We start from the raw sequence: 17,668 nt of genomic DNA, 5'->3' as shown, positions 1-17,668 counted from the left end.
GCAAGAAATATTGGACATCTACTTTCGAAGAAACTTGGGGAATATCAGGATACGCTGGCCGGTTAGGCTTTGGATTATAACTTCGCCTAGACATTTATTTCGTCCTTTTCTCGTGATGAAAAACGAGAATGCTACTCGTACGATTCGTACAAAATCAACGAGTTGAGTGCACATTTAAACCCGTAAACGCTTCTCATAATCACAATTGAGCAATTGAGATTCAACGCTCGGTGTGAGTATTTCTTTCCTTTTTTTTTCTCTCTCTCTTTTAATGTTTTCCGTATTATCTAGAAAATAGCCCGAGGATAAGACAAGGATAATTACGTATCGATAATTGAAGTGGCTTGATACTTAAGATTACTTTGTGGATGTATGGCTCACAGAAGGTGGCAGATTAATTAAGGTTGAACTACTTAGCCTGGATGTTCTTGGCTCGATCTCCAAGGACATGCGATATAGATCCTTCTCGTTTAGCATCAACGACGGGTCCAGCAGATAATTCGTAACTTTCGTTATCAGTTCGATCTTGTAGGGTGTCTGCTGGAAATGTCGTATCTCTCGAATCACATGGGCAATCTGGAAATAAATTGAAAAATTTCCTCCAAATTTCAAACTCGATTTAAAGAATTGGCTCGAGCTAAGCAAGTTTATACGTTTTCAATTCGCGATATCTCTCTCTTCTCTCTCTTTCATTTTTTACAGTAACAATTTTACGACATGACCGAGTAACGAGTAAACCGATTTACCATTCTCATTTTGGAAAAGTTTAAAAGGCCATCTTCGGTCATAGTCGGTGTACCCTCTTCTATGAAAGAAAGATCGGTCAGATATAATCCTAAATAAGGAATGCAAGGTGGATCGCATCGATGCAAAGCGTCCCGTAGGTTTCTAAAGCGACCGTCCGAAGACACGATATTCTGTAGTCTCTCGATCGTTTGCTTCGTCTATAAAACAAACGAAACAGCTCGTATATGTTCGTCATTCGGCATTTTAATATCGCCGAACTCGCGTGATCGTCCCTTACCGTCTTCGAAACTTTTTCCCAAGTCTTTTTCAATCTGAAGACGCTGCTGTTTGTAAAAGCTGCGCAAATCTGCAGCACACCGTTGTAATTGTGCAAAACCCTGCTGATATCAGCGACTGCGGCCCATTTCTCGATCGCTGCAACTCTCGCTGACATGTTCGAACGTCGGATAATCTCGGAGACGACCAACTGCGACACTTCGTTGAATCTCTTCGTCATCAAGAGAATGTGCGGTGCGCGTGTAGCCTTGTCAGTTTTCATCCACGCTTGTCCAAGAAATTCCCTACGCAGAAATAGAAGCGGATTACAAATACTTTGGATGTCAGCGTTCCTGTATCGATGGATACGAGTCGGACGAATCTTCTTTATCCAAAAACATTTATTTTCACGGTGAAACTTCAACGATTCATAAACGGAGCAACGAGTTAATACGTTTGGATAACTTACTCGCTTGAAATAGACACGAAGATCTTGTGATCCAAGTACGTCATTTGCTCTGCGATTTCAAGCGCCGATAGCGTCTCGATGCTTTCTTTCGTTTGCACCTGAAATCGCGTGACGATATTTTTCAATATATTACGGTTTGTAGCACAATGTTTTTGACTAGGAAAAATACAAAAGAAGAATTAACTATGTCTATTTAGTATCGTGGGTTATCGATGTTTCTTGTATACGTACAGTGGGAGATGCCAACAGTTTCTTCAGATCCACTTTGTTGCTCTCTGGCTCTTCTTTCGTGATCAATCGAAGAAGTTGGCTCGCGGCTTTGTGTTCAGCCGGAAGAAGATTCGAGCAGTACATGATATCCTCGAGAAACTCGATCGTCAGATTTTTCAACGTCTGATCGGACTCGAAGTCTTGAGCGTGTTTCGAGACCCAATGCCTCAAAACGTTTAACACTCGCATCGTGGCTGCAGTTGACATGACCGACTCCTTGCGCCTGTTTTTGTCTCGACAAGAACCACTGCGATTATTTCCATCAATGCCTTTGTCCGGGGGGTTGCTCGACGCAGATGTTGCAATTGCGAATGCAGTTGCAGCCGTCGAGGTACTACTCCTAGATATATAGATTAGCAACGTTAATCCTTTCTGCTTTGAATTTGTTTTTGTGCTGTTTGTACATATTAAATGGACACATAGTGTTTATCTTTTTACCGTTATGATTATTCTTTTGAATAGTATGAAACGTTTCGGCTATGACATTACACATAATTCGTTACATAACATGCATATCTTTAGCATCTGTAAATTGTTATACCATTTAATATATCATTCCTCGTATTATTCAAATAAATAATCATAAAGTATATTATTTAATTAGTAGTTTGTTATTGGTTAACATACTGTTGTCTATTCGAGTATATTCGTTAATAGACATAATATTGTTTATTCTACCATATTTTTTAGGAAATTCCCTTTCGAGAATTATCGTGATTCGAATCAAAGCTTCTTCTTTTCCAGAGATAGGCTTTTAATTTGAGCGAATATCTTTTACGTTGAAAATCTTCGGTGAAGCACAGATATTAAATTACTCGACAGTTTCGTAACATCGGATGATTACTGTTTATGAACATGTTTGTTCCCCATCAACTTTAGGCCGTACAACATTTCAATAATCAGTAAATTTACATATTATAATTTGTAATATTAAAATATAAATTTACTAATTAAGACGAGAGAATATCAAACTTTATATCGTTTATCATTTTATAGACAATAGTGAACATCTAAGTGTGACGATTAAAAGACACATATTTCTTTCTTTGTTATCTACAAACTACTCAGCACATTACGAAGAAAAAAAAGAAAAGAAAAATCTAAATCTTTTTCTACTGATCATTCGAAATACGCTGAATCTTACAACTTCTTTATCACTTGAATTTGTATTTTGCAGTGTCAACCGTATTTATCTTCCGCCACGGTATTCTCAATGAACTATCGAGAAACGTATCGACAAACGTTTGAACATCGAATTATACGTAGGAAAATATTAGTTCAAGTTTATTCCTTAAATTTTTATGTCACATACATATTGCGTATGACGAATTGTATAAATAAAAATAATAAAACTTTAATTAGATTTGAATTTTAATATTGTTAATATCGACGCTATATACACATGTATATGTATAATATATGCATCGTACAATTTTTTGCGACAAAAAAATACTGATTATTAAATAAATCAGCCTATTGCGAATGATTTCTCTAATCTAGAATCTAATGTGCACTAGTGTGCGCCTTGCTGTCTAGTTGATTAACAAATACCGACAATGCAATAGCTGTATCCAGCTGCTGTACTAAACTATAGCCACGGTAGAGACACTATTACCGCGAATATCAATTAATACAAGACGTCTAAACAGTTCAAACTATTTCTATTTCGTTTAGCTCGCCCATGATGCAGGATAATTAGTAATAAAATGAAAGTAGGTAGTACGAAACATAACAAATGTTTAAGAAATATATTACAAGATATCGATACAGCTTTGATTATTTCATTTGAAAAATAAATATTGAGATAACAAAAACATTTGAAAAAATATTATGCCACTATAATATAAAATCTTGGTTTTAAGATAGTCGATATTTAGAATAAATCAGGTTCGGGTATTCATGCATTCAAAATCTTGTCCATTATTCGATAAAAGTAGGTTTGTAAAAAGATTTTGTACAAGTTATAGTTCTTCTGAAATAGAACTTCGTACCGTCTTGCGATTCGTATTATGCGTTACTATAGTTTAAACTATTTGCGATTTAAATTATAAAAAATAACTACGTCGAATTACATGACGACCGATGTTATATTCTTTGTAGGCGGTGAATTTTATTTTTAATAAATTTAAGAAGAGCTAGATACCTTTCGGGATGTATGGAAATTTAGAAATTTTGCAATGTGCTTCAAGTGAACGTGAGCAATAAAACGACGAGAGAGCATACACGTGAGTTTGTGAAAGAGATAGAGATCATCATGCGCCACATAGAGTGAAAAATAGCAGTGTTTCAGAAGCAGAAACGATGACACTTACCAGATAGGTACAGGTCCAACGCTATAAGTGACACAAAACGTCATATGAAATACAGTTGCATTAAAATAACTAAAGTATTATCCTGGATTGAAAAATTCATTTGGTGAAAATAAGCATGTCGAGTTACGAATAGAAACGATTTACGTCGATATTGGAATCGACAGTACGTTCTTTCGAAAGAATATTATTCACGTATTATCGTGTTGAATAATAAATATCGTATAAAACGTACGAAATCGCGAAAGCGAGCTTGGACAATCGATTTTACAACTAAATTACAATACGTATACTTTCGAATCCGTTCGTTCGTGTCACTGAAAAAATATAATTGTCCAATTACCAACTCAAACCTGAAATCTTGGAATTTCGATGTATCGCTCGATCTCCTAAGGATAAACGATATACGTAGAGATAAAAGAAAGTGATATTAAAGTAGAAGAATATCAGATATACGATGGTCGTTAATTATAATAAGGAAAAGCTATATACTTTGTAGTAAAAATAATATAATAAGATACACATAAATTTTCCAATCGTTACGTATGCAGTACTTCATAAATAATAGAGATAATAGATGATAGTGTTGTTTAAACGAGGATAGAAAAATACGAATATCTCTGTCTACAAGAAAAACAAGGAAGATTTATTTGTAGGCGGAAGAAAACACGTAAGAATACCGAGACAAAGCACTCATGCGTAAGAAAGTGAAAAATACCTTTATTACAGTCAACATTCATTAGCGATACCGTGAAACGAAATAGAGATAATTTTTCTTCTTTTTTTTTTTTCTCTTCTGTTTCAAGATACAAACGTCTGTACAAATTAGTTCCTTAATTATATTCGCGGTACACGTTCGATAGAATGATTAATCGTTATTTTAACGTAATATTATGGTATCTCAATTAGCTCGATACAATTTATACATGTCCTCGAAGTTGCATGCTAATGTTTTCTTCAAATGGATACGGTAGATGACTATAAACGTTGTTCGATCGTATTTTCTGTATAAAGACGACGATATCGTATAGTTTTCGGGAAAAGAAAACCTCGGATCGATCGACATGCGCACTTTTTTTTATGATGCGTACAACAACGTATGGATATACATAGACAGTTAAACACGTCAGGAATACTCGAACGAACCTTCGATGACTCTGCCGAAAGCTGGTAATCACTACTCCAGCTTTGCTGGAAACCTGGTCATGTTGGAAGTTGCCTTGTTGGGAAGACATTTCGATTTCTTGAATCGATCGCCTGCTCATCCAATAATTCTGCAAAACGCAAATAACCTATTCAATATTTCATTTATATTTCAATCAAAAATACTATTAGCGTTACGTAGTAACGTAGCTCGTTGTACGTTAAATCCTTTGTAATATCGGCAATAATACCTCGATTAAAAATATTATTAATTTAGAGAAAATGAACTATCACCGGCCTTCTGTACCATATACTTCCCTACGTTCTACTTATTTCAATTACTATGACACGTTATGCACGTTATGCATATGTATCTGTGTGTATGAATAGCATTAAGTGTATCAAAGAAACATATTTCTCCACATACTCCAGTTATCGTAGAAATCGAGCTACTTCTCGCGGTAGCCGCAGGAGCAGAGGCGATGGATGCTCTATGTTCGTTATGATGTAGATGTTGCCTCTGTTGATTCAGCTGATTTTGTTGAGGAGACGGCGGCTGAGCCGATGGACTGCTGCTTTCACTTTCTTTCGCGGGCTGTTTCTCTTTCTCGTGTTTGCTTGCTTCGTTCTCGGTTGTTTCGATGGCTGTCGCCTTTGGCGTTGTAGGAGTTTTCGTCGGTGTCTCCTCTTTCGCTTGTTTCGATGTTTCAGACTCGGCATCCTCGTAGATAAACTGTTCCTCTGATAATTTGGAAATAATTGTATGAAAAAGTTATAATGGAACAACCTGTGTGAAGGAGCCATGCGACAAGTGGCGTGGCGTGTTAAGCTTTAATTTCGTAATCAGCGTACCCCCTTTTGGCGGATCCGTTGCTACAGGTGTATCGGTTTCTTCGGAGACGCCACGCGAATAAGTAACCCCATCCTGTGGACTTCGATCCGATCCTGATCCTGACCCTGAACCAGTTGACCCAACCAACGTAACAGAACTCAGATTGCTAGGAGAGGACGGTGCGCTTATTACCGTATTATCTGAAATTAATTACGCTATTATTTAATACCAGCTATCGCGAAACCCGTTTGTCACGGTAAGATATTATACGATAAAAAGAATTTTTTTAATAATTTACAGTCAATTTTCCTTCAAGTGACGTAATTTCTTATTGTATCCGGATAGTTATTAACGGAGGTATAATAGATTGGAAAATATTACCTTTTTTAAGAGTAACGCCGCTTAATAATACTGCATGCGTAACATAGGTGAGACGAAATTATTTAAATAATATTAATATATATATATCAATGCAAAGGCCTCGGTAAAATGCAGGGAAGAGTGGGGTGAAACGGAACGCCGATGTTTATCTTTGATAAGAACTGCTAATGAGTTGCCATTACGTGACACGAGACTAAATATTCCTCGCAATAATTCACGATCGACCATAGACCCGCGCGCACATTATTTCTTGGTTTAGAATTTAGAGAGTTGAGGAAATTCCTGCTGTCGAAGTTTAATACGTCAAGTATATTAAATGTTTACCGAATCATCTCATCCGCGGCAAAACGAAACGCTTCAGTATGGAATAAACTGCCTATGTAAATACGTATAGGCAAGAATAGAGATGTTTCTTGGCACGTGTTATTCTTTCTTGCAATTAGATTGATTGCAGAGTAAAGTTCGAATTGCTGTTCTGGTTTCCCAGAAAATTTTAACTTCGCACAGAAAATTATGACGTACGAGATACGTCTTTCGTTCGATCCAGCCGTCAGTTGAAATTTTAATAATCAACGCACTTATCTCATACGGATGTTATTCACGTAAAAATCCACGTGTATTCTTCGAAATGACACTAGTGCGTGTTCGTCAAGTTCGTCGAGAAAATATAGAATAACGAAAAGAAAAAGAGGAGAAGAGGAAGAAGAGAACGAACCACTATATTAACATCGACCTATATGTTGGTTTTAAACGAGTGTTCCGTCTTATCCCACCACTTGAGCCAAGCGGATATTTCAATACATCCGGAAAATCATATTTTCCGTCATGATCAACTACTTCTCTTCGCAAAGTGCTTCATCCTTTCATAGCTTAAGGCCTAGTGAAGACTTCTAATGGAATCCTATGCCTATCGCCTTCTGATGGTTTGTTCTTGCAATCTAAAGTTAACCGTTCTATCCTAGTTTTTAAAATAAATTTTATAAAAGAAGAAAATAGATCTTAATTATTGTCTTCGAACAGAAATTCGACTTGCAGTTATTCTATGATTTCTATTACCTATTCCCCGGATACGATTAAAAAACCGTGCACTTTTTCCGAAATTTGATCTTACCCGTGAGTGTCTCAGAGCTGGACGAAACACCAATGACCTTTGGTATCGTTAAATGACAGCCATCGTCTTCTTCTTTCTTTTCTTTGTCCACGCGAATGCTGATTTTTCGTGGTGTTGCAGGAGATTGAGAACCAATGGACGCAGTGGACGATTGTATAGTAGGACTTCGTTTTATAATTGAAGGAGCTTCCGAAATCAAACCTAGTTGCTGCTCCTCGTCCACTAAAATAATTATTAATCGACAGTTACAAATATTTTTAGTGATACGAACTGATAGAACTCATAGAATAACTATCGCGCATATTTCGTGGTATTAACAATGGCAAGTTTGTTGTTATATTGTGCGCTTATTAATCACGAACACTGACGCATATTTGAATAGACATTAGCAATACGTAATCGTTTATTAGCAGACAGAGTCGTTGAATCGTTAACGTTGATAATATAATAACGTTAACGCGTTAAAAAACATATCGCTCGAGTAAAATAATAGAAAATGCGATAATTCTTCTAATAAAACTAGATATATGCTATTGCGTCATGCAACAATCTTCAAAATAATTACGATCTACTTAACTGCATACCGTAATGTGAAACAGAGCTACTTAAAAGAGAAATCTTAAATAATTTGCAAATGTATTATTTTAATACATAATTTGCCGCTTGAACTACTTAAATGCTTCGCTATAAATACTTCGTGCGATTTGCAACGATCGAAAAGTATTTGTACGTGACTCGTAATTATTTGACAATACATTACAAACAGAGGAGCGTTATTCTATGCGTATAATCTATAAAACTATTTTATCTAACTCTGCTACCAGATTTTACTTTTTCAAGACAGTGGCCATCTAAGTACGATTTATCGCTTCTGCATACGCAAAGGAAGCTAATGCTACGCTCGTTTACTTTAATAAACGATTTACCCTTTTTATATCCGCCACTGCGCCAATATCCCTTTGAATTGAGCGTGTATCCGCCGCTGCTAGAGTCACAGGAACCGTGACTCTTCGCTTCACGGCTGTCGCTTATTTCCGATCCGTATCCTATATACGAAAAAAAAAAAAAAAATGAAAGGTGAATTTTTCAGAGACAATTTATCGATATTTTCTTCCGTGAAACCACTTTTTAATAACGTAAGATTAATGTACAAGTCGATAAATATACCAGAAACTGAACTAGCCCCGCTGGTTCTTCGTGGTGAAACGCTGCTTCGTCTTCTATCGTCCACGTGCAATTGCGAGTCCGCTGTGTTTCCGCCCAATACGTCTAAGGATCTGGTGGACATACACATTTACATCCAATTAGAAAAGTCGAAGTTTCTCATATTTCACGCGTACGTTACAACTTGTTTCACGGAGAGACAGGATTATCACAATCCAGTACGCTCGGTCAGAAGAATGCTTTCGTATGAAACAAGAATGGGCAACAGATTCAGAAACTTACACCAGGGAACCAGTAGGCATCTCGGCATCGGGTGGCTCAGCCTCGTAAAACACTTTCTTCAGAGCTTCCAGTACAGTAACGCCACTGGTGAATACTCGATACGTTAACAAAAACGTATTGAGAAAATCTATACTGAGAAATCTGAGATCCGTCAGACGTTGAAGTAGTCGTTCAGGAGTGGCTGATCGGATTTGCGGCACCTTGCAGGAATTTAAGGTCCTACTGAATCTGATATCTACGTCATCCTTGAACAGTTTCGGGTCGTTCCTGATGGATTGAGGCATCGTGACGGAACTAGTGTCCGACAACGAGCCTCGAACTAAATCGTTGAACTGAACGTTGTCCATACACTGGCTGATATCGCTTATCCAAGCAGCTTTCTCCTTCATTCGTTAATTAAAAGTTTCGTTAATTTGCCTTTCCTCGCAAATGGAAAATATAAAATGTAATTAAAGAGAGATAATTCAAGAGATTCTGAAGAGAGAATTTTCTGAGAGAAAATTAACAAGAACGTAGGTGTCTATGGCAGATGATTCTTAATAAATAATAATTATATATTATATGGATAATAATCGTTGTTATAATCGCCTTACGCTGTACCTGAATAGTAGGAGCTACGAGGTGTACGGTAACTTGAGATCCGCCAGATTTTAAGTCGAGTATGATTTTGAAGTCACGGTTCTGCAGTTGGCTACTGGCACTTCCGCTACCACTTCCGCTGCTCTCGCTGATGCCGCTGGACATCGAACATACTGACAGTTCTAAAATCAGTTTGCAATCACGGCAATACAATATTAATTATGTGTAAAGTATTTAACACACTTTTGCAAAAGACAGATCATCCACTGCTTGGAATGTCGCCGCAGGCCCAAAGTCGAAGAAGCTTGAAGTGTTGCAAATAAATGCATAAAAAATTAAAAATAGAAGGAAGGAGCATTCTACGAAAAGGGAAGCAGCTGGTCTATTTAGAGATCTAAAAATAAGACATTTTAAAGGAAGATACACGATAGTTGACTATTTTCTTTACTACTAGGAACTAGGAGCGTTAAAAAGTCTTCGTGTCGAATCCGCTGATCGATTAGTCGTTTAAATACTTAACAAATTTGTGGAAATCAATTTTTACAACAAATTTTCAAACTAAGAATGATACTTGTTGCCGTTCGAAGCTGCTAGAATTTCGCAAAAATTTACGTTTAGTTACAATTAAGAAACCACCTACTAAGTGCAAAAGATTAAGCCGATTGCAGTAGCATGAGATTACAAGGTAAAGCACTAAGAAGCCTTAGTCGAAGGATAATAATGTTGTAATACCATCGTCATCTGCGGTACTCTGTTCGTTAGGGTCCTCCACTAACACCGCATCGGAAAGAGGTATTTTTCCTATTTGTGGGACAAGATTCAAACGACCATCGTCGTCCGATTGACGCGTCGTTAGTAACAAATGATTGGAAAAGAGAAAGCACTGTCTGACTGCTTCCTTATCGCCACCACCTTTGCCTCCAAACGTCGCGCTCAATCTACTTCGAGCTCCTTTTGGTTTATCTAAGATTTGGATGAGCGTACCTGAAAAACATAAAGTAGCAAGTTAATAAGAAAGAATCTTTTGTCAAAGAATGGACAAAATATCACGAATCGGTGAATTAATTTGTTCAGAAACTTTGCGCGCAATAATATTTTCAAATATATATACATAAAAGTATATAATTAATTTTAGCAAAATACCATTGCCTGGAACAAAATTACGAAAGTTTGTTATTTACTCGTACCTTGCTCGATTCTATACGTATATGAGTTATTTTGTTGACAAGTCGGCATAGAACAACAACAACAAAAGGCAGGAAATTATCCACCAGTATTTTCGATGTATCTGAATATCCTTGATCCCTAATACTATCATTTGTACACCTCTTTGGTCCCCGTTATTTCGATAATACCTCCAACAAATACGAGTCACCTCTCGATAAAATTTACGTGATCACATTTTCAACACACGCTGAATTGTTCACCAATCGAACTGCAAAATGGAGCTCGTATGTGCTCGTATATATATATATATACATATATTTGTTTCTCGTCCCGCTAACCCCATGATACAACTTTCAAATTATCAGTCGGTAGTTCTAGAAGCTACAATTTCCTTCTCTGATTCCTTTAAGCGTTATTACAAACGTAGAAAATTTACAATTCTGACCATACAAATGTCAGGAGAAAACCATCCGCGGGCGGGGCTTTTCCTGCACGCTATAAAGACGGAAGGACGTTTGCGTGGTAGCCATGTGATGCGATATCAAACACGAGGGATCAGGGCTGTGTTAACAAACGATCCATCCTTCTCGCAGAGAATTCCAATTTACGCAAACGCGTGTTCGTGCAGAACGAAAATATCATGCACTAGAGCGTGAAAATTTGTCAACGAATATCGTTTTACAGATACAGCAGGTAATTTGCGTAATCTTTTATTGAGACGTGAAAGTGATCTAACAAGATGACGAGAGTCGCGTTCTACCTCAAAACGTGTCTGCACTTGTGCCTTATCGAGCACGTTGTTTGAGAAACATCTCTAAAGGAGACTGCTTCTAAATATCTTGAAAATGTTTTTAAGCAATTTTTGCCATTCCTACGACGGCCCTGACGATACTTGTTGCGCATGATCCAGCAGTTTCGGCGTAGATCACGTGCATACGAATATACAACCCCATCGATTCTGGGGCACGTAGGGACGCGCTTGCGCCACGTACTCCGAATTTTCATTTCTCATGGACATTCCGGTAAAACCTTGGACGAGACGTTCACGTGTAGCCAGCTCGACCGAGTTGACTTTACCGACTGCGTCCAAGAATTTTCCATCGATTTTCTCGGTTCAAGGTAAAGGGAAAGCGAAGCTTCGATAGAATCTCGTTACCGACGTCATTGGCAAAGGAAAATGTAAATTTCTACTCGGTGAAGCAATTCGTGATACCAGTAACCGAAATAAAGGAAAAATGTACGTACGATGTGCTTGTAAGGAATTACAGTAGCTGTGAAATATTCAAATTTAGATACGCTTTTAGTTATTATCCGATCGACCATATCAATCGTATACTAATTCGAACATGGAGATTATCGATCGACCAAATTGAAAGTAACTAATTCGCAACTTTAAACTTCTTCCATCCTTTCCACAGATATTCGCACTACCATAAAAATAGATGCATAGAGAAAATGAGTAACGTCGCTCACCCTGTCTGACGAACACTTGATTCACGTCGAGTAAAATATCGCAGCCCTCTACGATCATTCGTTCTACGGCCAAGTTTTTTCGTAAATTTTCTGTTTCACTGACCTGAAATAACGTGAATATATTAAATCCTGAATATATCAATAATCAATAGTTAATACTATATTACGGAATTAAGCAATCAAAACACGTTGCTCTGGAATGATTAACCAACAGATTAATTAAATATACGATTAGTACCTCGTCGTGCATTTGTCTCGATAAATATTCCAATTGTTGCCTCGCATTTTGTAAACTTTTTCGTTCAACGTGATCGTAAGGAGTGTGGGCCAATAATTCGTGCAGCGTAATAATGTATCTTGGAATCTGAAAAATATTTGCAGAAAATTATCTCCGGTCACCTTATTATCCTCGAAATTATTTTAATTAATATCCAATTTAACGTTAGTCGCTTGCAGTAGAATTCATCGATCAATTCTATTGCATGTCAGATGTAAATTACAATATTAATTCACGTATCAGGCAATTTCTAGGATAGTATTACCTAAAACGTCGTTAATCGTTAACCCCAATCGTATTTAAACCCAAAACACGTAGGAAACAAGGTCTTGAAAATGTAACTACGGTATTAATATTCAACGATAGCAGTCGCTTATCGCTTTGCAAAATTTAACTACATCGTGTATCATGCACGACACTGCAGATAATTCTCTTTAATCCGATTAATCGCATTTGAGGTAAGGTCATGTTCGTACAAATATTAGAATTTCTTGGTACTCCTCCTTGCCCCCCTACTTTACCGTTCTCTCTTACTCCTAACTTCTCTTGCCCTTTTTTCATTCGTCGCGTATAAAAAAAATACTTAATGAGATTTGTCTCGTTATCCTATGAAGAGTTGTTGCGATAATACACGGTATAAAGCGCGTATAATCCCTGAAAACGACGAAACAAAAAAAAAAGGACGTATTATACTATATTTATAATTCAAGCGCGATAATGGAAATTATTTGTGGAATATTTATTAGAAAATGGTAAGACAGCATGCTGCAAAAAGGACTAGTGTAGAAAAAATAAGGAAAAATTGGAATATTCTAATACGTAAAATCCCTCTAAATAAATTTACCTTCAAAATATTAAAAAATTTGTTTTTCATGTGCGCTGCGTGGGAAAGTGGCCAACGCAGTTCCTATGTATATATCGATTTATAAAGTAACGAAACAATTCAGCCATTAATAATAAATGTTAACCCCTAGCATTTTTTTACGTTGTTAGTAAAAATAAACTTCTCCACGCGTAATTACAATTTACAGATACCGTAACGAGCACAGCGTGACAAAAATTTACATGCATTATAAGAGAAAAATAAGACGACGCGCGACGCCGCTCCGTTTAATCACCAACGCTTCAACGAAAAGTGGAAAAAGAAATGAAACCTATTTTGTTCCGAAATGAAATTTCCACATCGAGTGGTCCTTTACCTACGGGCCACAATTTTGCTGATCGGGGCACGCAGGATTTTCTAGAATTATGACCGGTGATCACAACTAGTCGGAAACTGTTCGCAACATTATTACTCTCTTTTATCGTTAATTGGTCAATAGCTGTGCAATACGTGACAAAAATATCGGCCGATGAAATAGAAACCCGGAAATATTTCTCCAGGCATGTTGTATACGTAAAGCAAAATAAAAGCCGTTAATTAAAAGCTCGATTAATTCCTATCGATAAGTGACGGATAGATTTTCAAGGTTTACCGCTGTTAATCGACGTTCAATCAATTTGTTTATCGAAACAAATTGAATAATGATAATGTGACGTACCTGATGCATAGGATACGTTAAAAAGGTCTCCAGTGAACGTCCTCCGCAAGCAGTCTTGTTCTCCAATCTAGTGAGCAATGCAGCGAACGAAGGTGATGATTGCTTGCATTCAGTCAACACTTGAAGACTGTAATGGTGGTTCCTGACGTATTCTTGATAAATTGACAACATTGGTAGTAACATGTCGAACAAATCGCCTGAAATCACCGAACATGATTCTTTCTATCGCTAGCACAGCAACATTCTAACGAAGAATTCCTCCATATTGTTACATAATCTTATATGGCACATTGCCAATTAATAACAAATAAGAATTAACCAGAATGTTACCTAAACGTTATCTCTGGATCGAATGGCTTAATAGAAATGAAACTACGTACCTAAAACTAAAGTGGGCCAGCTCTCCATACGAGAAGTGAGACCCTTCAGGAAGATCTGATGAAGGAACAACACTGTTTCGCTATTCAAAAATATGCTATTCACATCCTCGTGACTACAAGGGGGTTTCTTTGAACTGGCAGCCATCTTAAAAGGCCTCAAGAAACAGCTTACTAATATCTCCATCTGTTCCGTATATTCTTCTTCGGCTTCCACCATTTGAAACACTAAGCTGAAATATTAAGAAAATCCGTTTTGTCTTCTGTCTTTCTCCCTGCTAAGCAAAGCAAAAGATAAATACACGGGAAAACGGAACACATATATTTTGAATTAATCGAATATATGAACGAATATTTCCACTTATGATAATTTAGCCCGCTAGATTGAAGAACAGTCAAGGATATTAATTTCATTTTGCCTCTAATTAGTTGTTGGGATAATTATCGCAGCTGCACGTGGAAGGCATAGTACGATTAGCGAATCGGCCTCCCACTCAAAGCTAATGAGTTTCCGCCTCGAGAGATCATTACTTCCAATATGCCTGGAAGGAAATGACGCAGCGTTCGCCAATGAATCTTCGTGTTTCACGTGAAACTAAAATTACAGTCGCTTCGTACTCTGGTGATTGTAGTTTCACGTAGCAACTAACTAACAATGTTTTCTATGTTTATATCACACCGAGTTGTCATTCTGAATGGAGAAATTAAAGGTACCTGATATTACGTACGTTAGTGGCTTTTAACGAGTTGTAGGTAAAATCGTAACGTTAGGAGATATAAAAGCGAAAAGCCAGATCGTAATTACTCCTCCTTCGATCGATATATGTTATGACCTAATCGTCAAATCCTAGCACCGAATGCAACAGACATTTGAAATTAAACGCGAATATATAGTTTAGCCTATTTCTGTTTCTTCGCGTCTTTAGTTGGTACAAACGTGTAGTAGCCAGTAGCAAAGTTTCGATGTCTACAATTGGCAAGAATGATACTTAGACTAACGTGAATACAGAGCCGGATGTAGAGAAAGAATGCACTTAACGATCCTGGACGAGTCTCAACATTTTCTGGAAATAGGTGCAAAGTTTACCTGGTTTAAATGAGCGAAGCAGAGGAACGCAGAGAGAATGTGGCAGCAGACAAGCGCAAAGGTACATGTACATGTACTTATACGATGTTGCGGTAGAAGATGAATACCAACAAGATCAATTTCAAAGTACCTTTGAGAGAGTAAGTCTAACAGGAATTTAGGATATGTTTAATGGCTTTTATATAATTTATACAAAGCTTTGTTCATCTTTCCGTGCTCCCATACCAAATCCAAACTAAACACAAACAGGTGTAATTTACTATAAAATTATTCTTACGATAAGTAAAAGTTTTAGATTAAATTCAGCTGTTTGATCATCGTTTAAATATGGTAGCCGAAAATGATTATTTAATAACGTATCGTCTCGTTTCGCTACTTTTACATAATGTTTCAAATATGTCTGCGTATAGGAGGTTAAAATTACAGCAAAAACCGCGCCAATTGTCTGAATGACTAATTAATAATGAAACTGGTCGTTAATCAGCGCACATAGCGTACTAAGTACAAAATTCTATCAGGCAAATAATGCTCTATATTATTTATCGAAGCAAAGTTTGCTATCTGCAATTGTTTTGCTGTGAGACAGCGAGCGTGAGACTCGAGGGACAGAGTGCTGCCTCTGTTTGTTCTGTTCTTTTCCTCAATCAAACATTTATTAAGCGAATACACGTCTCGGGAGAGTATTTAATCGAATGAGAACACGAGCAACACGAAACAAACGTAACAAGCTCGATGGTGACAAACATGTACCGTAATAAACAATTCGTCTAAGTACTTTTCGAAACGAACAGTGTTGCATAATCAACGTCGCGTTAAACCACTATTTAGTAATTGAATATCATTTAATATTACACAAATATTATCGCTGACATTTCACAGATACGTACGAGTCGTATTACCCCTATTAAAGCGTAATTGTTATCGATACAGTACACGGTTGTTTCGATTATTCGACAGGCTATTTATTTGCAAGTAAATCAATTTCAATGTACACCTGTTTCGAGATCAATGTATACAGGGTGGTTGGTAACTGGTGGTACAAGCGGAAAGGGGGTGATTCTACTCGAAAAAGAAGTCGAAAATATAGAATAAAATTTTTTTTTTTATTTTTTCATCGAGACAACGATCTACAGTGAGATCCGTTATAACGAGACGCGATAAAGTAGACGCGTACCGAGCGACAATTCAAAGTCGATTTTCTCGAAAACAAAGCCTCGAACGAAAAATTTTTATTCCATATTTTCGACTTCTTTTTTCGCGTAGAATCACCCCCTTTCTGCTTGTACAGCCAGTTACCAACCACCCTGTAATGTACATTACGTATAGTAATCGTATAACCAACATATACAGTTAAATCAATTAATTGATCAAAAGTAATTCACATCTGTTCCCTGTAAGATAGCGTTAATGTTTGAGATACTACAGGATAGGACGCTATATTAATCCCATTTGAATTTATCCCTTGTTCCATCTTCCATCGCCGTCTTTACAAAAATATTTAACGTTGAAGTTTTCATATTCTAAGAATTTGATCTAATAATCGTAATTAGATTCGAGAAAGCTTTCAGCACCGTTGCTATCTTAGGTGATTGTTACGTGTTTATGTTAAAGATTGAACGAATAAGGACAGTAATTCCTACCTGTTCCGCTTACGCATGCTCTCAGCATGAGGGCTTTTAATGTACTGCTCGACGATCTGCTTCCAACGCCTGCGGCACAGCCAACCCCTGAAGAAGCTTTGAACCTTTTTAATTTTCTGCATCTCGATCGAGCCTTCGCTGATATCTCGTAATCCAAACGCTGAAATTCCCGAACCATGTGCCTCGTATCCAAAAGTGGATCCCGACATGTATAAACTGCCAGTGCCTTGGGACATGGTCCTTTGAACTCCCGGTCTTCCTGTATACGACGAAGCTACAGGCCTTAACTCTTTCTTCAGAGCGCACAGCTGCAAGAACGCGAATCACACAAAATAACGTGAGAATAAAGCGAGAAAAACTCGAAAAATTCGTTCTTCGAAATTATCGGAAGTGTCGAGATAGATTATGTCACGATATCATGTATAATGCGTGATATGGCCTTAAATCGCTTTAATAGACAAATACTGAAATGTACTATGCCGATTTAATTAAAGGGGAACTAACAAAGTAGAATTTTCATTATGATACGAATACGCGAATTCCTTCTTTTTTTATTTTAAGATA

The 17,668-nt window shown here is 37.1% G+C and overlaps 1 protein-coding gene across 6 annotated transcripts in view; it reads right to left on the bottom strand.

Moving 5' to 3' along the window:
* Positions 1-262: 262 nt before the first annotated feature.
* LOC117215667 (ras-specific guanine nucleotide-releasing factor 1-like) overlaps positions 263-17,668 on the bottom strand; it is a 49,869-nt gene continuing 32,463 nt past the window's right edge. Inside the window, exons 7-27 of one of the 6 annotated variants that reach the window (XM_033462052.1) lie at positions 17,105-17,412; positions 14,381-14,610; positions 14,001-14,197; positions 12,421-12,546; positions 12,183-12,285; positions 10,275-10,526; positions 9,786-9,846; positions 9,564-9,699; positions 8,964-9,346; positions 8,685-8,794; positions 8,444-8,563; positions 7,518-7,739; positions 6,046-6,225; positions 5,621-5,934; positions 5,197-5,324; positions 4,054-4,074; positions 1,703-2,081; positions 1,472-1,569; positions 1,025-1,307; positions 747-944; positions 263-576 (exon numbers count right to left, since the gene is read on the bottom strand). In XM_033462052.1, coding sequence (XP_033317943.1) covers positions 358-576; positions 747-944; positions 1,025-1,307; positions 1,472-1,569; positions 1,703-2,081; positions 4,054-4,074; positions 5,197-5,324; positions 5,621-5,934; positions 6,046-6,225; positions 7,518-7,739; positions 8,444-8,563; positions 8,685-8,794; positions 8,964-9,346; positions 9,564-9,699; positions 9,786-9,846; positions 10,275-10,526; positions 12,183-12,285; positions 12,421-12,546; positions 14,001-14,197; positions 14,381-14,610; positions 17,105-17,412 — 4,068 coding nt within the window. In that variant the 3' untranslated portion in view covers positions 263-357. Of the gene's footprint in view, positions 577-746; positions 945-1,024; positions 1,308-1,471; positions 1,570-1,702; positions 2,082-4,053; positions 4,075-5,196; positions 5,325-5,620; positions 5,935-6,045; positions 6,226-7,517; positions 7,740-8,443; positions 8,564-8,684; positions 8,795-8,963; positions 9,347-9,563; positions 9,725-9,785; positions 9,847-10,274; positions 10,527-12,182; positions 12,286-12,420; positions 12,547-14,000; positions 14,198-14,380; positions 14,611-17,104; positions 17,413-17,668 lie in introns of all 6 variants that reach the window. The other 5 variants (XM_033462059.1, XM_033462087.1, XM_033462068.1 and 2 more) reach the window with 5 other exon arrangements.

Source organism: Bombus bifarius, unplaced genomic scaffold (genome assembly GCF_011952205.1).
Source record: "Bombus bifarius isolate JDL3187 unplaced genomic scaffold, Bbif_JDL3187 scf7180000007973, whole genome shotgun sequence".
NCBI lineage: Eukaryota > Metazoa > Arthropoda > Insecta > Hymenoptera > Apidae > Bombus > Bombus bifarius.
This window is presented reverse-complemented; position numbering and strand designations above follow the sequence as displayed.